Consider the following 21,731-nt stretch of genomic DNA (forward strand, 5'->3'; position numbering starts at 1 on the left):
TCTTGTACGTAGGGACGTGGGCAGCGCTTGGAAAACCGACGGAGGAAAGGATGACCGCTTACTGATGCTGACGTGTGGCGCGTCCGGGAGGCCAACAAGGAGAAGAGGGGCTTCGATCTGAAAGTCAGTTTGCTGTGGCCCCTTTCGCATTTTTTTTGGCTGAAATTTCGTGTGTTTTGTGTGTGTGTGTGTGTGTGTGTGTGTGTGTGTGTGTTGGACTTTGGCTGACACGCGCCTCTCTGCTCTTTCCTGTTACGCTTTTCGAATTTGGATGACAGCTTCGCGCCCCTGACTGAAGGAAATTCACGCTCGGCGAGGAGCGCGCACGGGCGTGGGCGTCTAAGTGTGTGATTGTCTCTGCGCGTGCTCGCGGTGGCTTGTCCAGCTGGCTGTGCTGCGCAGTGTGTAGCGTGGTGAGAGACTGCGCTCGCTCAGTTGGTTGGAGAGAGCGACGAACATCGCGCGCATTTCCCTTTGATCACCCCTATCTAACATCTTGACCACGACCATCCTGGCCAAACACCCCTTTTGATACTTGCCACGACTCCAACGACTTCTCTTCTCACGAACCATCTTGCTTAACGACCACCATCAACAATCGAAACTTATACACAATGGTGAGTGCATCACCTACACACTTCGTTGCTCTGCACTTGCGGGAGCAGGCATCCGGAACCGCAGATGTAGAGACCGTTCCCCACGAGCCCGCACTTCGAAACGGCGGCATGTGCAGACCTTTTGCGCTTGTCGTTTGATCGAATGATGGTGCAGAGCAGGAGCATCTTAGCTGGAATGGGGGTGTGGCGCATGACGAAGCAAAGGCACGGTAATCTACTGGAGCGCCTCGTTCCTGCTCCAAGATCATTTGTGGATTTGCTTGGCGATGGTTGGAAAGAACTCTAGAGGAAGATGCCTTCGTGGCACAAGGAAACGTGCTGACTATCATCCTGCTTCTCACTCCCGTTCTTTCATCCTATTTCACGCACCGCTGCACCAACTCTGCCATCTGCGGCTACGCGGAACCACCCCACCGTTTGCGATTATTTCGCACTGTCCCACAACAGGACCGCATCAAGGAGGTAAGCATCAGCAGATCCTATCACATCGTGCGCAATCGGAGGCGCTCTCCAGGAATACAGGCAGACTGACCACTTCGCGTTCAAACCCCTCGCTTTGGACCAACCGACCAGAAACTTAACTCGCTCCGCGTAGAGGCCGACGCAGCAAGTGAGCGCGCCGATGAGCTGGCAGCCAAGAACAAGCAGCTGGAGCAGGAGCTGCTCACCAAGGACCAGGAGATCGCGTCGCTGCAGCACAAGCTGAGCGTCGCCGAGGGTGACCTGGACAAGCTCGAGGGCAAGCTGCACGAGCACAAGTCGGCGCGTGAGGAGCACGAGTCGAACGCCACCAACTCGGAATCGCTGCAGCGCAAGGTGGACTTGCTCGAGACCGAGCTTGACACTGCCGAGAAGAACCTGCGCGAGACCACGGACAAGTAAGTAGCGACTCAAAATGGCGGCCGCGAGAATCGTACGCCATACTAACCAGATTTGCTCGAAAATCTACACCTTTTTGCTACACAGGCTGCGACAGGTGGACGTCAAGGCGGAGCACTTTGAGCGACAGGTGGCAACGCTGGAGCGCGAGGTGTCGCAGTGGGAAAAGAAGTACGAAGAGGCCGAAGAGCGCTACCGCACCTCGAAAGCCGAGCTGGACGAGGTGGTGGCACAGATGGAGAGCCTCTAGGTGCTTGCCAGAGTCGGAGCTGGAGTCGCAGGCGCGTCGCGACAGGAAGGAGACGAGGGCGATGGCGACGAACCAGACAGGGACGAGCAAGAGTATCAAGATGCATGGCAGGAGCAGCTGGATAGTGGCAGCAGCAGCCAAACACATCCCTATGACGATAACAAGCGTACTGGTTGTGGAGATGGTGACGGCGTTGTAGGCATGGTCCGCAGCTTATCGCAACGCACTTTGGCTCTGCTGGCACCTCCCGTCCAGGATGTTTTGGCGATGCTCGTGGGAGTTTGGGCTCAAGCGTTGCTGATTCTGCTAGCTTCAACGTCTGTGCCGGCAACAGTGTCGGATGCTAGCGATGCAGCAACTGCAAACGACGAGTTTGTTGATGCCCAAGCTGAGCTCAAGCTTGACGTCGACGATCCGGTGGTGCGTCCGCATAGTCGACTATCTTGCTAAGACTTCTTTCTTGTTCCTCGATGACCCGATGCTCCCTCCCCTTTTCCTTCGTTTCCAAGCTGATGCGTTCCTGCCCCTGTTAGTAGTGCCTGTACCGACTCTGTCCGACTCTACCATCTGGACCTAGAAGCAAACAAAACTGCGTTTACATTTGCTTCTTCAACACAAGGCTGTACTGAACATGTGAGGTTATGTTCATTGTGACGAGGGTTACTAGCACGCTCTGTTCGTTCTGGTAGGATGTGTGTATGTAAGAGAGATAGCGAGTGCCGATGTCTGAGACAGTAAGCAAGGCACGTGACCAAACCAAATAGAGGCGCGAAAGCAGTTACAGTATAAGCGTCGATTGTGGAAATTGTCTTGGTCGGGCGCGCGTGTTTTTTGTGTTATTTTCGACGTTGTTTTGGCAGGCAATTGCTGTCAAACAGCGACAACCGCACAGCAGCAGCAGCAGCAGAAGCAGCGGCAGCACAACTGCGCGTCCTCAGTCAACGAAAGAGCATGTAGAAGCTCAGCATGGCGAGCTCGGCGTATCTCTCTCTCTCTCCTTCTCTCTCTCTTTCTTCCTCCACTCCACCAGTTCAGAAGGGAATTGTCAACCCAGTCGGTTACCCACCATCTCGACCATCGCTTCCTCTTGGGGCTACAGCAAAGTACATCACAATGTCGAGCATCCCAGTACCACAGACCGTCAAGCGTCAACGAACTGCGGCTACCATGCCAGGAGGTGCCGGGCCGAGCAAGCTGCGTACGCCTGCCGCCACTCGAACCATCCCCGCCACACGCTCGGTCAGTGCAGCAGAAAGCGGCCGATTCGTACCTGCTCGCCGCACCGCCACCAAGACCAGCACCACCACCACAGCAGCCTCGATCGGGCTCACACTACCGCGCGCACCCATGACCAACACCACCAACAGGCCGGCTGCCGGTGCTGCTGCAGGCGCCACAACACGCTCCATCAGCGCATCTAAGGTTGCACACGGTGCAGCACTCCCTGGTGCAGGCGCTGCTGTTAGGAGAGGCGTCACCAGCGTTACACGACTTCGTCCAGGCACCAACGCCGCCGCCGCCGCCGCTGCTGCTGCAGCAGCAGCTCGCAACAGTAACGGCAGCGCCACCTCGGCCAACTCTGGCGATGTCGACCCGTCTCGCATGGACGCTATGGAATCACGCCTGGCGTCTATGGCCGAACTGTTCGATCTCGAACGTCAAAAGACCGAGGAGAAGTGGAACAAGGAGCGATCTGAGCGTCTAGCACAGGAGGACAAGGTGCGTCAGCTCGAAGAGGACCTCATCGAACAGCGCAAGATTGCGCAATCCAAACAGGACGAGATCAAGCGTCGACGTACGCTCGCCGACGACGAGCTCCTGCAGCTCACGGCCAAGTTCAACCGGGAAAAGCGTCTACTCGAGTCGGAGCTCGAACAGGAGCGCGAGACCGTCATTGCGCTCAAAGCGACGCTCAACCAGCAGAGTACCAGCCACCTGACGATGGAGAGCACCAACACCGCCCTCCGCTCGCAGATCCAGGTGCTCCAGGACGAGATCGAGGCGCTGCGTGCCAAGATGGCCCACATGGACAAATACGTTGCTGAAACCAAAGCGGCCAACTTGCACCTCGAGACCGAGCTACGAGAAGCAGAATCCCTGCGTCGCAAGCTGCACAACGAGGTGCAGGAACTGCGAGGCAACATCCGCGTCTTCTGTCGTGTCCGTCCACCCTCGAACAACGACCTGAACAACGGTACTGAGGCGCTGGCCACCATGCGCTTCCCCAACGAACGCGAAGCAGCGCAGATCGAGCTGCTCGCAGCCGCCGAGTCTGCCACAGGAACAGTCACGATGCGCAACCACCTCTTCACATTCGACCGTGTCTTCCAGCCGACGGCGTCGCAGGCCGACGTGTTTGAAGAGATCGCACACCTAACCCAGTCGGTGCTGGACGGGTACAACACGTCGATCTTTGCGTACGGCCAGACGGGTTCGGGCAAGACACACACGCTCGAAGGCGCGCCAGACTCGATCAGTAACTTTGGAAGCGACCCAGCAGCGGATGCCGGGGCGGGGCTGATCCCACGCGCCGTGCAGATGCTCTGGTCCACCGCCGAGAGCTTGAAGGACAAGGGGTGGAAGTACGACTTTGAGGGGAGCATGCTTGAGATCTACCTGGATAACATCAACGACCTGTTGGGCAAAGCCGAGGTGGACAAGGCCAAGCACGAGATCAAGCACGAAAAGGGACGCACGACCGTGTCGGATGCGGTTGTGGTACCGCTCGAGTCGCCGGCGCAGGTGTTTGCGTTGCTGGAAAAGGCTAAGCGTAGGAGGCAGGTGGCGGCGACGCTGATGAACGAACGTTCGAGTCGCTCACATTCCGTCTTCATGCTTCGAGTACGCGGGCAGAATGCGACGACCATGGAAGCGTGCGACGCCGTGCTATCGCTCGTCGATCTCGCCGGCTCTGAACGCTTAGCCAACTCCGGCAGCGACAAAGACCCGATCCGCCTCAAAGAAGCGCAATCGATCAACAAGTCGCTCTCGAGCTTGGCCGACGTCATCTCGGCCCTGGGACAGAACAAGACTTCCACCAACCACGTCCCGTACCGCAACTCGACGCTCACCTGGCTGCTCAAGAACAGCTTGGGCGGCAACTCAAAGACCCTGATGCTGCTGGCATTGAGCCCTATGGCTGCCCACTTGAACGAGAGCCTGTGCTCGCTCCGCTTTGCGACAAAGGTCAACTCGACCACCATTGGCACCGCAAAGGCGGTCAAGTCGGTCGCGGCTTAGCGTTCGCCGTTTGTGAGGCGTGTTCGTTCTTGTTGACGGTCGGCGCTTTTGTAAGTTAACGTTATACCTTTTGCTCTTTGTTTCCTCACTTTTTCTTTCGATTTCAAATCTGGATGTTCAGACCAAGAACCTAGACTCGCTCGTCATGCTGACCTGTGGTGACTGTGATGAGCAGGGTTCTACCTTGCGAGTGGATTGCAATGCGAGTGGATCGTGAAATGAAATCTTGAGCATGTATTGCACATCAACCAAACACACGAAGTCCAGCCAAGTCCGCCTCTGCTTCTGCCTCCTCCGCATTCCCGTCGCCAACCACGCCGTCGGCAACAACGACCCCCATCGAGCTCGACGCCAACTGGCGGAACAGCCGCTCGATCTGCTCCTCGCCCCACCGCACCCTGTCCCTGATCGGCGGCATAAAGTTGACCAACTTGTCGTGCACCTCGAACCTCAGCTTCCTGCCCTTGGATGCCTTTGTGTCCACACTGGCCTTCTTCTTCTTGCCCGCGCCACCGGCGACCATGGACAAGAGCGCTGCCGAGCCGCCCCCGCCGTCTGCCGAGGTGCTCAGCACGCCCGACCGGCGCTCGATGAGCTCCTTGAGCAGCGTCGAGTAGAAATCGGTGTCGTCGAACACCTGCGCATCCTGCACGTCGTCGTCCTGTGGTGTGGAGGCTTGCCTGCCGAGCTTGGAGGCGCCTGGGGTGTCGGAGCGGAGCACGCGCGTGCGTGCGATCAGGCGCGGGAGGCCGTCGCCAGAGAGCGCCGAATCGATCTGGACCGAGGGAGGCTGGTTGACGGCGCGCAGCTGCGTGAATTTGTTGCCATTTCCTGCGGCGGCGGCGGTGGCAGCGGCGGATGTGACTTTCAGACTCCATTTGTCCAGCACGCTTCTCCGTTGCGGTTCGAGCGAGCGGGTGTAGTCGACAATGTCATGTATGGTAGCGTCGATCTGGTCGTGTGCGGTAATCTCGTTCCAGGTGCGTTGCGCTTCCTCGTCGTCCTCCGGCACAGTCACATCGAAGTCTCTCTTCCTCTTTCTCGTCGTCGGTGCCGCGACCACACTGCTGTTGTCGCCTGCCTCGCCAGCATCTGACGCGGAAGACAGAGCGTGCAGGCGAGTTCGAAGCGAGAAGAGCGTCTCGGACAGCTCGAGCAGCTGTTCGAGCACCGTGATCGCCGGCTCCATGGCTGCGGGTGATGACGAAATGGCTTGAGTATAAAGCGCTGGGTCAGGAAGACGATTGACATCGCGGAGGACGGATTGCGCCTTGATGCGTGTTTCCAGCGTGCGTTCGTAGGTCTTGATCTGCTTGCTGACTTGACGACCCTTGTCGGCGTCTTGAACTCGACGTGCTTTGAGCACTTTGGCTTGCGATGCGGACTGTGCGATCTGTGCCGCGATGCTGTTGGATGTGGTTGCCTGGCCTGCGTCGCTGTCGGACTCAGAGGAGTCGTCGTCGTCGTCGTTGTCTTCTTGAGCGAACCGAAGCTGCTTTGCCTTTTTGGGAGGTGCGTCATCGTCCTGGTCGCCTTCAGAGATATCTTCATCTTCGTCTTCATCCTCCTCCTCTTCGTCGTCATCGTCGTCATCGTCGTCGTCATCATGTTCATCATCGTCATCCTCTTCCTTGTCAGCGTACAGCTCAGCACGACTGCTCTTAACACCTCGATACCTCGGATCGTTGATCTTTTCGCTCTCGCTCAACGCTGCCTTCTTGCGCATGTCGCTGGGTCCTACATCGGCGTAGTGTGCTCTCGGGTTCATGTACTCGTCCTCTTCTTCCTCTGTATCTTGGTCTTCATCGTTGTCATCGTCTTCGTCATCGTCGCTGCCAGAGCCGGAAGCCGAATGATTGCCATTGGCAAGAGAGGAGGAAGTAGGTTGATCGGCATCGAGTGCTTCTGGGTCAAATTCGACGGGAGCGGCGTTGGTGAGCGTACCTAGCAGAGAAGCTAGTGATGAGCCCTTTGGTAGCATGGTTGTATAGGTTGCCTCTGTGGGTGGTGGTGTGCGAGCGCAAGCAGGGTGGATGTGGTGTGTGGGACAAGAAGAGGAGGAAGAACTCCACAAACTTTTCTTGCAGAATCAAAAATTCCCTCGGCTGCACGCGGCGACTTGGCCTCAGCCGCTCTGAAAATTTCCCAGAGAAAAGAAGATTACCTAATCGTTATTCAGCCTAAAAGCGGGAAATTGGACGGTGCGGCACCAACAAACACTCTTCGCGTCGCAGAAGATTCATCCTTGCTTTCACCTTCACCATCGTTCGCTCTCTGCATTCCGCGCATCACACAAACACACAAGCACACACACAGCGAGAGAAGACAGATATGTCGTTTGGCGGAGGGGGATTCTCCTTCGGTGGGGCCTCTAACAATAACAACAACGCTGCTGGCGGAGCAGGCGGTGCAGCCAACAAGCCTTTCTCCTTTGGAGGTAAGTCCCTGAATCGAAGCCAGCCGCGCATATCTTTGCATACGACTTACTTACCGTACCTGTCAACTACCTTTCTCATTCTCTCAAACAGGCGCGTCCAACACTAGTGGGTCACTCTTTGGCTCTCCCGCGGCATCCGGTGCACCTTCGTCAACCCCAGCGTCCACTGGGGGGCTTTTCGGGTCGAACAACAACACAACAAACACCAACACGGGCGGCTTCTCGTTCGGCGGAGCGGCCAAGCCGGCTGCCCCCTCCGCAGGTGGCTTTTCCTTCGGCGGTGCTGCTTCTTCTTCTACTCCTGCTCCATCTGCACCTGCTGCGTCTACCCCAACCTCGAGTAGCGGGTTCAGCTTTGGCGCTCCAGCAGCGAACAAGCCAACAGACAACACGAATCCTGCTGCTCCTGCAACCTCGGCTCCTGCTTCCAGTGAAGGGTTTTCGTTTGGCGCAAGCAACACAGCATCCACTGCTTCCGCGCCGACCAAACCCGCGGGTACGGGCGGGTTCTCGTTCGGCGGCAGTTCCACATCTGCTGCTACCGGCGCATCCGCTTCGACCCCCCCTGCCAGTGCTGCGAGCGGGCTGAGCGGATTTGGATCGTTCAAGCTCGGCGGCGGTAATAACGGCACAGCCGACACGTCGTCATCGACCCCCGCAGCTGGAGGAGCTTCGGGCGGATCGCTATTCGGTGGCGGCGCATCCAAGCCTGCATCCGGTGGATTTTCGTTCGGCGGAGCATCCACGGCTACTCCTGCTTCGACTGCCGCACCAGCAACCCAGGCTGCTGCTACTGCACCTGCTGCTTCGTCTGGCGGCTTCTCATTCGGCAACGCTTCGACCAGCTCCACTACAGCTTCTACCGGCACTACTGCTCCTGCTGCCGCTCCGGCCAAGTCAGCGCTAGGAGGGTTTTCATTCGGAAATAACACACCAGCTGCGAGCACTCCTACACCAGCAGCGGGGGACGCAAAACCCGCTGCACCGGCGGCCACGGGAGGATTCTCGTTTGGCAAGCCCGCCGCTGTTGCTCCGGCTACTTCGACGGCGACTACGACGACGTCTGCGCCTGCAGCCGCTGCTCCGGCTGCACCGGCTGCGACGGGCGGATTCTCGTTCGGCAAACCAGCGGCTACCACGGCTGCTCCGGCAGTACCAGCAGCTGCAGCCAAAGATGCTGCTGCTGCTGCCGCGCCCACAAAGCCTGCTGGCGGATTCTCGTTCGGTGCCGCTCCTGCTGCTGGTGTCGGCGCTGGCACTGCCACGTCCAAGCCTGCTGAAACCGCCCCCGCTGCCGCTGCTGCTACTCCTGCACCCAACGCTGCTACTGCCACCACCACAGGCACGGCTGCCGCTGTGGGACCCATCCCGACGCCTTCGCTGCTCCGGGGCAAAAGCATGGACGAAATCCTGAACCGCTGGTCTACCTCGCTCGACACTTCGGTCAAGGAGTTCTCGCGGCAAGCGGCCGAGGTTGCCGCATGGGATAAGGTACTGCTCAAAGGCGGCGACGAGATCTCGTCGCTGCTCGGCGCGCTGTCTGCAGCCGAGGAGAAACAGGCGGGCATCGACCGGACGCTCGACTACCTCGAGGCGTCGCAGGCGGACCTCGCCGCGCTGGTGGGCGATTACGAGGCGCAGGTGGACGCCGTGCTCCCGCAGGTGGCCGGCGCCGGCGCAGTGCAGGTGACCAGTGCGGATCTGGAGAGGGAGCGCAGCTTTGCGTTGGCCGAGACGCTCAATGGCCAGCTGGACGATGTCGCGCGCAACTTGGCCGCCATGATTACCGAGCTCAACGCCAGCAGTAATGGCGCTGCGAGTGCGAGTGCGAGTGCAGGCCGTGTTGGCGGCCCTGCTGAAGAGGTCGGCTCTGTCGACGCGCTCATCAGCGAGAGGGATGGCAGCATTGGCCAGATCGTCGCCATCTTGAACGCGCATCTCGGCAGTCTCAAGTGGATCGACCAGAGCACGCATGCCCTGCGCAGCAAGTTGGACGGCCTGAGGAGAGGACAGGTGTGAAAGGCACCGCACTAAAACGTACTGCACTGCGCGGCACTGCACTTCGAAACACGATCGATTACAGATGAAGTTACAATGTACAATGCTCAGAACAAGGATCTCGCACACAGTGCATCAAGTCTGAAAGAAAGTGTCATTGTGTTCTTACGGGGTATAAGTTAACGTTAAAATACATCGCTCGCTCAAGGTATCCGTCAAGGCCTGCCATCGAGATCCGAAAACACGTCCAACGGCTGCAGCTGCAACGGCGTCAGCGCCAGGGACAGTCTGAACGTCGATGCGGGTGAATCGCAGTCTTGCTCGACATGCACTGTCTTGCCAAGCACGTGGAAGTTGTTTTTGTTGTTGTCCAGCTTGGAGTTTTCCTTGTTTTCAGCTGTCACGTTGGGCCCGTGGGACTGCTCGTGCGTGTATCCTTGCTTTCGAAGATGATCTGCGTCTTGGGCAGCTCGAAGGTGGGCTAAGGCGAGATCTACTTGTACTTCGACACGTTGCTGCGTCGGCGTCGACTCCGGAGAGGGTGGCCGCCTTTGTGGATGCTCTTCGACCCAGTCATCCCAGGGAGCACTCTTATTCTCGGACTGCCCCACAGTGCTGCCCTCACTCCCACTTGCGCCGACCACCTTCCAGCCCTCCTTGTCGCCTATCGGCCGCACAAAGCTGCGTCGTCGCACGCTCGACGCAGCCGAAGACCGTTTGCTACTACTAGACGCACCACCACCTACAGCTTGCGAATCACTTCCGTCCATATGACAAGATCGACGCTTGAGCTGGTGCTGTGAACCTTTCTTACGCAGCAGCGATGCTCTTTTTTGCAACCTTGCCCCTTCTGCATCCGACAGGGCGAGCACACGTTGCACGCTAGCTCGTCTCGCCAGCTTCGCCTTGTAGTCCCCACGGACGTCAAATATTTGGTCATCTTCTTCAGCCTGCTTGTTGGTTTGTTCGACAGCAGTGAAACCAGCAGCACTGTTGCAAGCACTCGACTGAATGAGACTTGGCAGCGGACCTGTGAAACCGGAACTGAGCTCCGAAAAGCTCTGGTGATTCCACACTTGGGTCTCGTCGGCATCCTCGCTGATGCTCGTGTCAGCCTCAGCCACGTTGAGATCCGCAACGTGCTCGGAGCACGACTCTTGCTGCTCTGTCGGAATGGGGACGGCAGGCGCCGGTCGGGTGGGACGCGGCGGTGAAGAATTCTTGGGCAAGCTCGAGCGTCCTTCGTTCTGCTTGCTGAGCGACAACGGTGCGGTCTGCTCTGGAAGTTTTGGCGCTACGTTGGGTTGTGGTGCGGCTCGCGGGTTGCTAAACGAAAGGCTCTCGTCCCCAGGTAGTTCCACACTGAATGGCGTGGTGCCACTTGCTCTCTGTTCTGGAGGACTTGAAGATTGAACTAGGGTCGGCTCGGAACCGCGTCGCTCTCCGTGCCCCGTGCGAACCTCGGCTGCACCACCGCGAATGCTGACTCTTCTGCCAACGCCCGCGGTTGCCGGTGCCTTGGTGGATGCTTTAAAGACGGTCCTGATCAAAATTCGATTGTCGGGCACTGGCTGCGACCGGCCGCTGCTGAAGGTGTCGACCGACGGCCTGGTATCCAGACTAGGCCTCTCGAACTCTTGATTAATCTGCGCCAATTTGGCAGCTCTCTTGCGGTTCTTGGCCTCAATCTTCTCCTGCGCTTTGCGCGCTTTGTCGTCGTGTTGCTTGACGAGTTTGTCGACGCGCTCGAGCTCCTTGATGAGAGCGAGTTCTTCCTTGGCCTTGGCTTTCATCTGTTTACGCAAAGCTGAGCGCGGTGGGGATGTGGGAGTGACTGGCGGAGAGGGAAGACCGCTGATGGCCCTCGTGAAAATGTTGCGCGAAGGAGGGGGGTTGGTAGACGCAGAGGTTGGATTTGACGAAAAGAGCAGGCCGTCCGGTTGAGCTGATCTAAACGAATCACCGTAGTTTGCAGGAGCAGAGGTGGGCGTGGTGGGAGAATACGGGAGCGGCTCTTCGACGTAGATTTGCGAAGCAGCATTAGACTTCGACGAGTCGCTTGTCCTGCGTCCGAAGAGAAGCGGGAATGTGGGTTTTCGATTTCTCTTTGCAGTGGATCCCTTGGAGAGGCTTGAACTGGCGGAAGAGGTTGGGGTGGATGAAGTAGCAGTGGCGACCTCAGCCAAGGAGGCCAAAGAGCCAGCGCTGCTGATGCTGGGAATGGACCCGGTACGTGTCATTCCGATAGTCTTCATCTCTTGAGTATCGAATCGAATCAGGGGGGCTGGTCTACGGACAGTGGCAGAGCTCGACTTTTTAAAGGACCTTTGCTCTTGCCCACGTTCTTCGCTGGCGTCGCGCAGCACGTAACTGCGACGCTTATTTGGGGGGATCTCGAGCTCAACTACTTGTTCTTCCCCCTCTTCTTCGCAAGTGGTGACGACGACGTCTGGAATACTAAAATGAGAGCGCTGACGAGAGTGCTTCGAGGGCAACATAGCTTGCGTCTGGATCCTAGCGAGCGCTGGAACATTGAGACGACCGGTTGGCGCCAGAGGTGCAGAGGCTTGCTCCGTGGGGTGCACAAAGCCTTGGAGAGGCAAAGAGTCTGCACGGCTGCGTCGGTACTGCGCTTCGGCGTGTGTGTAATAATCGTACTCATCCGTGGAAGACGCCCAGCGATCGTTGCGGGGAAGGTTGGAGGCCTCGGGGAACTGGTAATGAACAGCGATTGGGGGGGCACCACGTTGTGATTCAGCATCGCGGGTAGCTCTGATTATCCGGTTAGTCGAGGACGAGCGGGGAGCAGCTTGTTGGGCTGAGGAAGCATGCGCCGGGTGAGAGTCGTAGAATGTTGTTTGTGAGTCATGGCTGGAGCGTGTGTGTGGCGATGGCGGGGCTGGCTTTGTTGATGCCTTAACCAATCGAAAGAGGGAGAGCTTGGACTTTTTGGGCTGCTGCTGTTCCCGCAAGGCGACGACCATGGTGTCGAGCTGCGTTTATAAGATGTTGATGGAACCAAGTGTCGCTCAGCTCAGTTGTAGAAGAGCAACCTTGACATACCCTTTGAGGGATACGTGACGAACCAAATGAGCGTGAACTGACGAGTGGAGAGTACGGTGTAGATGCAAGATAAGTTGGCAAGAGAGTGAAATGGCAGGCTTGTCAAACGGCGGTGATGAGTGGTGGCTGAGGTTAAGTTAGAGCTCGTCGTGTCGCGATCAGTTTCGAGAGAGAGAGGGACAAAGTGTGCGGCGTGAGAGAAAAGACAGACCTCTTGAATACTTTGGCTTAATGCGAGATTGTGCGTAGTGCAAAGTGGTGACCCAGCCGACGAGAGGGCACAGGCGTGGTGTGATTTACCTTGAGGGGAGCCTGCACCTCCCAAGCAAGGGGGTTTGTGTATGTGATGTCGATCAAAGGGTCAGACGGAAAGTGCATGCGTGCGTCACTTTCTCATTGTCTCATTGTGCTAACTCTCAACTCTGAAAAGGTAAAGCCTGCAGGGCTCTGCACGGCTGCCAGAGCAGCTGCTTTCTTCTCTGTGCTCGACAGGGAAGTCATACGACCTGGGCTGAGACATGCAACGGCGTGTCCGTTGCCAGGATCTCGCTGTGGGGCTAAAAGCCTTCTCTGCAGGACGGGCAGGACGGGCAGGCAAGCAGGGCAGCACCGCACAGCACGTTATTTCCATTGGATCGCATGACAGCTGCAGGACGGCAGACAGGCGTGCGTGCAGCTGCGTCAAAAGTGCGAGCAGCGTGTGTTTGAGACAGGCGCTTACCGAATGAGAAAAGAAATGAAAGGAAAAATCGGACGATCCGCTCGACTAATACTGTACTGTACAGTACAGTGGATTCAAAACCGGGCTCTGTGGTTTCAGTGTTGATCTCCTTTTTTTCTTCTTCTTTTTCTTTTTTGATGTGCTGGCCCTCGCTTGTGTTTTGGCGGATCTGCAATTCCTCGGCTGCGGCCTCCCAAGCGACGGGGTCAAGAATGCTGAACTTGACCCACGCTGTCCTCGCGCTCTCCTGTTTAGGCACATTTGAACAGACGCGTCAAATAGACGCAGCCGAGGCGTGACCTTGCCTTTCTGCCGCAGCGGTAGAAGCATTCTCAGAGAAAAGACGCTGTACAGCTTGCAGGTTGCTTGCGTAATTATAGATCCTTCATCATGAACTGATACAGTATCCATCCCGTCGGGAGCAGCAAACTTGGGAACCTAGGCCGGCGTTTGCGAAACCGTCTTCTGCTGCTGCTCTAGACTCTCTCTCTCTCTCTCTCTCTCTCTCTCTCTCGGTGTGTCCGGTGTTCAATTTTTCCACAAAGTGCAGAGTGCAGCGGGCAAGCCAACTCCGACGCTGTCAATTGCTTTCACAACAAGCAACAAACAAGCGCCATCTTTCTCCATTCTGCCGTCCCGCTCCGGTCTTCGTATCATCTACATTGCCTAATCTGCCTTGCTTCAGATTCTACCTTTTCGACTCTTTCACGCTGTCGTCAAGCCGCGCAACATGCGGGAAAGATAACAAGCGATCATGACTCGTGTTTGTCCAAGATGGCTGTGGTTCTCGTCCTGTGAGCAGTATCGAGCTGACCAGTGAAAAGAAAAATACGACGCGATCTCCACACTCGCAGAGCGAGGATAGCGCAGCACGCCAAAAGTTGCAGCCATTCTCCACCCAGCCTCGCCAAATGGGTTTCGTCCTGAGAACGAACGATCGATGCTATTTTGTTCTCATCTCCTGAGGCGTCTTCTGTTTGTCGATCTGATCAACGCTGGCGATCGCTTCCACCATGGGTAGCAATCCCGTCCCGTTGAACGGCGTCCAACAGATCCGCGAGTTCATCGCCAGGTCATACGGTAGGAATGATTCTTGCAGCTTCATCAACACCGTCTCTCCGGTGTTTCATCCGGTCTCCTGGATCGCTAACCATCTCTCGTCCGCATTCCTCGTTCGCCAGCGGTTGGTAGTTCCAACAGCCGAGCGCAATCCGCATCGCACTTCCGTCTTGCGCACGCCACTTTCCAACGCCACCTTGGATCCATGAATCCGTGCGCAACAGAATTCTGACACCGGGTCACCCCGTGGCATGTAGCTTCCTCCTTCCTCCCCGCAAGGAGGGCAAGAGATGTTATTTACTTTGCCTCCGTTCGCAGTCCGTCCTTCTCTCCCGCTCACACACAAACACGATTCACACGCACCGATCAGATGAAGGAAAGAAAAAGTTGCGATGGTGAAGGAACGCTTGTTTTGGACGTCGTCTCGTGCGGGCCGATCAAGGCTTGCCCAGACGCTTACCGTTCCTACGTGGTCGCTCGCGCACAACCATCTGGTTCGCACCCCGCGTACCAGGCTTCCTCGTCCTCGGACCCTTCGTCAAGTGCCCGTAAATAGATCGCGGGTGCATGTTACTCTTGCTCTTACCACGACCACCGCCGTGCGGGTGGTCGCACGCGTTCATGGCCACACCACGGACCTTCGGCTTCCTACCCAGCCACCGACTCCTACCCGCCTTACCCAACCTTCGATGCTGGTGATCCTTGTTGCTAACCGTGCCAATGGCCGCGCAGCAGTCGCTGGGGATGAGTCGCACCTCGCCGCTCTGCAGACGAACCTGCGCATGCGACTCGCCTGCTCCGCTGCGTCCGGAGAAGGCGACGAGTTGGCCGAACGTGCCCGCGGAACGCACCATCTTGGCAGGTCCGAGCGGATGCATTGTGATTGAGTGGATCGTAGTTCCAATGGGGATGAGGTTGAGCGGCAGAAAGTTACCTGGTCGAATCGCCTGCGTACGGAAAATACCCAGGTCGAGCGACGAGCTCGTGGCACCACCAGTAGCAGGGACAGCAGCCGTCGACGCAGAAGCAGTCTGAGGCGCAGCAGGGTCCGTCGACAGCACATTGCCATCAGGCGAAGACACAACTTCGTCGACAACATTGCTGCTCGACGTAGCTGCTGCTACAGCGTCGCCCTTGAGTCCACTTCGGTAGCTCTGCACCGTATCGCCGGCCCTCAATCCATCCGGCGCCAAAATATAGCTCTTCGCTTTGGTCTGCTTGTGCTCCACCAGAGCAATGTGCGCACTGCGACCGGGGTCGTACTCAATGCGCAGCACCTCCTGCTCTCCGCTCTCCCACCTGTAGAAATCCACCAGCCTGATCCTACGCCTGTGTCCGCCACCTCGACCGCGCACTGTCACGTGGCCGTGGTGGTTCCTACCCGCTGTACCGCGCTTGGCGATGGTGAGCGATCGTTCCGGGTTGCCCTGGTGCAAGTGCTCGTTGAGCGGCTGCCTCAACCATCGAATCGAGCGCGTGATGGGTTTGAACGTCTTGAACTGTCGATCTTTGCGCACAAACGGCGAAGTGTTGGTGGTAGAGACACCCAATCGTGCAGAGACGGAGGACTCGGCAATGCGACGTTTGGCGTCCTTGCGCTGTTGCTTGATGGCTGTCCTGCGTTCCTTTCGCGTCACCTTGGCAGGTGCTGCCGATGCGGGGCGCGAAGCGGATGCCGATGTGGGTAGAAGCGGGGTGCTGATGACCTGGGCAGTGGAGGACACAGCATGAAGAGAGCGGTGATTGCGGAACGAACTCTGAACAGCTGCTGTGATCCTAGACGAAGAAGACGGTGTCAGGGCGAGCGTTGAGCTGGTGGAAGCAGCACTTGCTCTTGCCCACGCCTGGAACGAGGCACGGCCCAGTGCCGATGCGACCATGTTTGGTGTTTGCTGCCTATCGCGGCCTGTATGTGTCGGAGTAAGACAGCGGTGCTTCGAAGATGTAACGGGGATGAGAAGGTAGATAGATGCAAGTGGTGACAAGACGATCGATCTCTCTAGACTCGGGTTTCAAGCCTGTAATTGGCGCAAAGGCTTTCTTACGAAAAAATCCGATTCTTCCTACTCGCATCACGTGCGGTCAGTCAGACTGGTGGCTTTGTCTTGATGACATAATCATCCACTATGAGGCCTAACACTTATGCAAATATTCCCCACCTCCCTAAATAAGCCAGCCGTTCACCGCTTGTGGTTGCGCTGGAGCTGAACACAAGACTCTCTCGCTCATCACGACAATGGGGACGTTACAAACACATTGCACCCACAAGAAGGCAAAGTTCAAGCAGACACGGTACTTCTACTTCTTGCTTTTCTTCTTTGACGAAGCCGCTGCGGCCGACGAAGAAGATGCACGCTTCTTGTCCGTACCTCGATTCTCCTTGCCTCCATTCTTGCGTGCCATCATCTCGGCCTGAATACGATCAAACTCCTCGTCCGACGGTCGTTTCTCCTTAACGCCCGCCTTTGCCTCGAGTTTGGCGATCATGTCGTCGAACTGTGAGACGCGGTTTTGGTTTTTGCGCTGGATCAAGGCGGCCAAACCCGCGAGGTCATCATCGTCACCGCCATCTGCCTTAGCCTTGGATTTGGAGCCTTTGCCGCCCTTGGCGCCGGACTTGGATGAAGAGCCACGAGTGGGTTTACCTTTGCCGGAGCCGGAGCCGGCGCCGAAAAGATCATCCCAGACACCCAACTCTTTTGCGAGCTTCTCCGCTTCGGCCGCCTCTCCCTGCGCCTTTGCACGCAACGCCTTGCGACCGGCCTCGTCCTTCTTGGTGCGCTTCCAAGTGGATGTCGCCTTGATATCGCCTTGCTTGATGGCGTCATCGATGATACGGATGAAGCGATCCTCATCGGCAAGGAACTCGCCGCAGGGGACACGTTCGAAGATGCCAGCAAGGTCGCCTTCGGTCTCGTTGTAGGCATCGAGGATGTCTTCCTTTTCTTCGGCTGAGTTTTGATACTTCTTCTTGAAATCGTCGAGTGTCTGTCGCGAAACTTCGCCAGTCCAAAGCTCTTTGAAATATTCGTTCCAGTCGAAATCGGCATCACCTTCGCCTACCATGAGCTCCTTGGTCGAGCCGGTGTTGTCGAACTTGCGACGTCGCACATCGTCCGAGAGGATCGCGTACGCAAAGCCAATCTTTTGAAACTGCTGAATCGCATCTTGGCCGCCAGCCGACGCTGCGTTAGAGAGCACCTTGTCCGGATGAAACTTGAGTGCGAGTCTGAGGAGGAGAGGAATGTCAGTATGCTGAACCGCTGGAAGATGGTAAATGTGGCGGTGGTGATGGACTTACTTTTTGTACGCCTTTTTTATCTCGTCCTGTGTCGCCTCCTTCGCTACGCCGAGGGTGCCGTACAGGTCGACATTGCCGTCGGGAAAGAATTGAAGACCAGGATCTTCCTCGTCCATCTTGGCTGTGTGATTAATTGGTTGTAGGTGGTGTTGAGGGAGGGAGGAAGGGAATTGAGGTCAAAGATGAAGAGCATTCAAAAACAGGGTCCTTGACAATTTGGTGTCGGTCTCTCTCTCTCTGCCGCGACTGAGCCTTGGGACGCGTAAATTGAGCCAACGCACGGTGTTCACGGCGCGTAGCAGCGAGATGTAACACGGACTCCTTTTTGGCTTTCTTCTCTCGCACGGTCTCCCTCCACTAGCCTCCCAACCAACACTCACACAGCTCGATGGCCATGCCTGCAACGACAGCATGACCGACACCTCGGGAAGCTGCGATACCAGAATCGTAGGCTGAGAGCATCATCTGGTCGGCTAGAGACAATGCCACCCACGGCTGTGGCCTCACCGCGATGGTGGAGCCTCTTCGACCCTCGAACACGACATGGTCAGATCTATCTCGTTCTGCTGGCACTCCGATGCTACAGTGCACTGTTCGGATACGGCTACATTCATCCAGACGAATGGATGCAATCAGGCGAGCCATACTTCGGCCTCATGCTACCTGGCATCGATGTAGAGCTTCCATGGGAATGGCGACCTGATCACGCGCTGCGTTCAATATCCACGCTCCACAGGCAGTATCTTGTTGTCGATGCACTCTCCAAAATCGTCCGAAGGCTAGGCTCACTATCAGGCCACTCCCTGTTTCTCATTCAGCGAGCTAACATGCTACTCTGGACTCTTTTGTTGGACATCAGCGTTGCTCTGGTGCTGCCTCCGCAAACGGCACGATACGTGCACTACCTCTTCGGCATCTCCACCTCAGCAACCGCATTCCTCGTCCGACCCTTGAGCAACTCGCATGAATCTCACCTTATAGCATTCTGCCTCCTGCAACTGCTATCCTTTTATAAAGACCGCAAATGGTACAAGCTCTCCGCCATTGCCGGAATGCACTGGGGTGTCTTCCTCGCCACAGTTGCCGTGGACGGATTCTTCACCCGCTTCACTTTCGCAATCTTCGCGCTTCCCCTCGCCATCTTCTTCCTCTACCGCCTCGCAAGCATCGCAGCGGGAGGCTACCGTCGTCCAGCACTCATGACGCTAGTTATCACTGCAATTGTGACGCTTATGTGTGTCTGGTCTACTGTCGATGTCGAAACGGTGCAGTATACAAAACTCGCAAAGTTGAATGGGTACGAGGTGGCAAGTCTGTGGGGAACAGGATGGGTGATCCCGCCGCTGAATGCGCTGCTGTATAACGTCAAGACGGACAATGTCGCTCAGCATGGTTTGCACCCGAGATGGTTGCATGCTGTGGTGAATCTGCCGATGATGGTCGGGGTGGCTAATGTTGGCGTGGTGGTGATGTACGGGTGGCACTTTGTTCGCAACCGGCGGTCGTTGTCAGCAGAAAGAGCCACAAGCGAGGCTGGCAGGAGACAAGGCGAAAAGGAGGGCGAAAGGATCCAGCACTCGACAGGCGATGCCCCTTCGAACATTGCCATCTCACCAAGTCAGCCAGGCGCCTCTTCGACCGCTTCACTACCGACCTCAGTTGAGGAGGAAGCACCATACATCGACCTCGAACCGATCACAATCACGCTCTGTCTCGGCACCATCGTCTTCCCGCTCCTCGTCCTCTCGCTCTCCCCGCATCAAGAACCACGCTTCTTGCTCGCGCTCGTCTTTCCCTCCACCGTCATCATGGCGTACGCGCTGCAGTCCCCGCTGCTCACCTCACGCCCGCGCCTGCTGCGCACACTCTGCGTGCTCCACGTGGTGCAGCACACGCTGCAACTCGTCTTGTTCTCCTTCCTGCACCAGGGTGGGCTGCTGCCCGCACTGTTCGACATCGACACCTCTATCGCCAAGCTTCCGTTCACCGGAGATTCGCTGTTCGAGAGGTACGAGCACCACTTGGTGTACCGCACGTTTTCTGTGCCCTTCCATTTTCTCCCGCGCAAGGGAACGGGGCTGTTCCCACGCGTCGAACACTTCACCTCCGAGTCTACCCCGGCCTACATCGTGCACTCGGCCAGCATCGCGTGCAACTTTACCTGGGTGTATGCGCCGACGTGGATCGTGCCGACATTGGAAGCAGAGGCGGACAAGCAGGGGAGGGTGCAGCTGGTCAAAGTTGGGCTGTTTGGCGGTCATGTGGATATGGATCATCTCGGCGAGAGTTGGCAGGCGGTGGCAAGGGTAGGATTCAAGGAGGCGTTTGCTATTCAGAAGCTCGAGGTGCAATGCTTGACCGGCAAAGGCGCGAGTCAAGAAGAACAGCAGCAGTCACCCGAACACACACCACCATCGCATCAGGACTTGTAACACCTGCCGCCACATAGCACACAGACAGCCGGAAACAAAGTCTCTCAAAAACGTCTGTATTAAGTTCGCAACAAAAGTCTGCTGTGACACCCTACGCTCCCCTCCTTCCATTCGCCTCGCATGGTTTGCATCTCAATCCCAAACCAACCTGCCATTGAGATCAACACTCGCCTTTGCCTGAGGCAGCTTGCTACTGCTACCGGGCACCGACTTGGGCGCGGGTCTCGCAGCCGCCTCTCGCTGTTTCGCCGCCTCGGTCGCCTGCTGCCTGCGGTGGTTTGCGAGTCGCTCGGCCTGTAGTCGATCTGCTTCCTCCTTGGCCTGCTTTTTAGCTTGTGCCTTGTTGGCGTTGGAGCGCTGTTTTTTAGTCTCTGCCGAGACTGCGCCGTCCGTGGAGGTGGCCTTGGGCCTGCTCGCGGAGGGAGAAGCGACGGTCCACCCGCTACCATTGCTGCCGCTGCCGTTGGCCGAGGAGGATTTGACGGGGATTCGACGTACAGACGAAGTGGTGGCGTCGTCCGGCAGCGCAGCGAAGGGGTTGGTCGACGCAATTGAGCTTTTAATTACGCCGTTGGCCTTGCTGCTGCCGATGTTGCTGGAGCCGTTGAGCTTCGCAGCAGCCGAAGACGAAGCACTGGACGAAGGGAAAGTACCGCCGACGTTGGACCAGCCGTCATCGAGCTCCTTCTTGGAGAGCTTGGGCTTGGGCGTTGCAACCTCCGGGGCGGGGATGCGGGCCACAGCGCTGTAGCCAGCGGGCAAAGGGTCGACGTCGGCATCGCGCATGTCGCCCAACGACGTGGTGAAGGCAGTTTGGGCTGCATCCGCTTTGGCGCGGATGGTGTCGTTGTTGATAGCGGGTGTAGTTTCTGCGACGGCCGCATAGCTCTCGCTGGTCTCGGCGGCGGGTTGCGACTGCTGCTGCTGCTGCTGCTGCTGCTGCTGCTGCTGCTTCGGCTTTTTGTTCTTCTTCTTCTGCGAGGCAGTCTGAATAGCAACGGGGGCTTGTTCGCCTACAACTGCTGCAGCTGGTGGCTGTACGTCGGCCGGCTCTACTTTGGAGGAGGGCTCTGACGCCGCAACAACCGGAGTGGCATCCTTGCCCTTCTTCTTGTTCTTGCTCTTCTTGCTCGACTTGGACGTTATTGGCACCTGCGACTTGCTGCCTGCTTCTTCCGTAGAAGGTTTCTTTGCCTGCTTGCGCATCACGACGTGGATGGCGAGGCCGGCAGCCAGGCCCAGAGCGAAGATCTTGGCCGAGTCCATTTTTACGCTGACGTGGTAGGAAGAGAGAGGGAGAAAAGTAAGGAATCGCGGTGTGTAATATTGTAGCTTTCTGCGCTTCGAGGTGCGGTGGGAAGAAAGTGTACTGCGTGCGTGTGTGGATGCTCTGGGTGTACAGTGGTGCTTGGGGATCTGACGTGGAAGCAAACTCGAATGAAGCGCAACCCAAATGAAGTGTTGCAATGTTTGAGTGCTCGAGTGTTTTGCGTTTTGCGCTGGAGAGTGGGATGGCTCGGAAGCGCGCGCGAGCGCGTGTTGCGATGAGGATGAGGACAATGCCGTTAATATCGGAAGAGAGGGAGAGAAGGATCGTCAATGCGATCTTCGCTTTTCGCTTGAGGTCCCTCTGCGCAAAGCGGAAGTGGCCCGAGCCAGGAAGAAACCAGGAAAAGGTTCACGAGAGCCCTGGGCCTCCTGCCTCTTTCTTGCCTTTGCCCTGAACTCGCGTTT

The 21,731-nt window shown here is 57.2% G+C and overlaps 9 protein-coding genes across 9 annotated transcripts; 4 read left to right on the forward strand and 5 right to left on the reverse strand.

Moving 5' to 3' along the window:
- Positions 1 to 614: 614 nt before the first annotated feature.
- On the forward strand, positions 615 to 1,746 carry EX895_002075 (uncharacterized protein; the record flags this gene model as incomplete). The annotated part of the gene is made up of 4 exons (XM_029882674.1): positions 615 to 617; positions 1,065 to 1,079; positions 1,191 to 1,495; positions 1,584 to 1,746. The coding sequence occupies 4 exons, from the start codon at positions 615 to 617 to the stop codon at positions 1,744 to 1,746; spliced, it is 486 nt and encodes a 161-aa protein (XP_029740819.1).
- Positions 1,747 to 2,859: 1,113 nt separating this feature from the next.
- Positions 2,860 to 4,986, forward strand: EX895_002076 (uncharacterized protein; the record flags this gene model as incomplete). The annotated part of the gene is made up of 1 exon (XM_029882675.1): positions 2,860 to 4,986. The coding sequence occupies one exon, from the start codon at positions 2,860 to 2,862 to the stop codon at positions 4,984 to 4,986; it is 2,127 nt and encodes a 708-aa protein (XP_029740820.1).
- A 244-nt stretch (positions 4,987 to 5,230) lies between these two features.
- EX895_002077 (uncharacterized protein) lies at positions 5,231 to 6,967 on the reverse strand (the record flags this gene model as incomplete). The annotated part of the gene is made up of 1 exon (XM_029882676.1): positions 5,231 to 6,967. One exon carries the CDS (start codon positions 6,965 to 6,967, stop codon positions 5,231 to 5,233), a length of 1,737 nt encoding a protein of 578 aa, XP_029740821.1.
- Positions 6,968 to 7,317: 350 nt separating this feature from the next.
- Positions 7,318 to 9,442, forward strand: EX895_002078 (uncharacterized protein; the record flags this gene model as incomplete). The annotated part of the gene is made up of 2 exons (XM_029882677.1): positions 7,318 to 7,423; positions 7,515 to 9,442. 2 exons carry the CDS (start codon positions 7,318 to 7,320, stop codon positions 9,440 to 9,442), a joined length of 2,034 nt encoding a protein of 677 aa, XP_029740822.1.
- Positions 9,443 to 9,636: 194 nt separating this feature from the next.
- Positions 9,637 to 12,405, reverse strand: EX895_002079 (uncharacterized protein; the record flags this gene model as incomplete). The annotated part of the gene is made up of 1 exon (XM_029882678.1): positions 9,637 to 12,405. One exon carries the CDS (start codon positions 12,403 to 12,405, stop codon positions 9,637 to 9,639), a length of 2,769 nt encoding a protein of 922 aa, XP_029740823.1.
- A 2,296-nt stretch (positions 12,406 to 14,701) lies between these two features.
- Positions 14,702 to 16,144, reverse strand: EX895_002080 (uncharacterized protein; the record flags this gene model as incomplete). The annotated part of the gene is made up of 1 exon (XM_029882679.1): positions 14,702 to 16,144. One exon carries the CDS (start codon positions 16,142 to 16,144, stop codon positions 14,702 to 14,704), a length of 1,443 nt encoding a protein of 480 aa, XP_029740824.1.
- A 418-nt stretch (positions 16,145 to 16,562) lies between these two features.
- On the reverse strand, positions 16,563 to 17,681 carry EX895_002081 (uncharacterized protein; the record flags this gene model as incomplete). Its single annotated transcript, XM_029882680.1, has 2 exons — positions 16,563 to 17,493; positions 17,566 to 17,681. 2 exons carry the CDS (start codon positions 17,679 to 17,681, stop codon positions 16,563 to 16,565), a joined length of 1,047 nt encoding a protein of 348 aa, XP_029740825.1.
- Positions 17,682 to 18,047: 366 nt separating this feature from the next.
- On the forward strand, positions 18,048 to 19,997 carry EX895_002082 (uncharacterized protein; the record flags this gene model as incomplete). The annotated part of the gene is made up of 1 exon (XM_029882681.1): positions 18,048 to 19,997. One exon carries the CDS (start codon positions 18,048 to 18,050, stop codon positions 19,995 to 19,997), a length of 1,950 nt encoding a protein of 649 aa, XP_029740826.1.
- A 132-nt stretch (positions 19,998 to 20,129) lies between these two features.
- EX895_002083 (uncharacterized protein) lies at positions 20,130 to 21,263 on the reverse strand (the record flags this gene model as incomplete). The annotated part of the gene is made up of 1 exon (XM_029882682.1): positions 20,130 to 21,263. One exon carries the CDS (start codon positions 21,261 to 21,263, stop codon positions 20,130 to 20,132), a length of 1,134 nt encoding a protein of 377 aa, XP_029740827.1.
- Between the last annotated feature and the right edge of the window lie 468 nt (positions 21,264 to 21,731).

The sequence above is a fragment of the Sporisorium graminicola genome, chromosome SGRAM_13, assembly GCF_005498985.1.
Source record: "Sporisorium graminicola strain CBS 10092 chromosome SGRAM_13, whole genome shotgun sequence".
Taxonomy (NCBI): Eukaryota; Fungi; Basidiomycota; class Ustilaginomycetes; order Ustilaginales; family Ustilaginaceae; genus Sporisorium; species Sporisorium graminicola.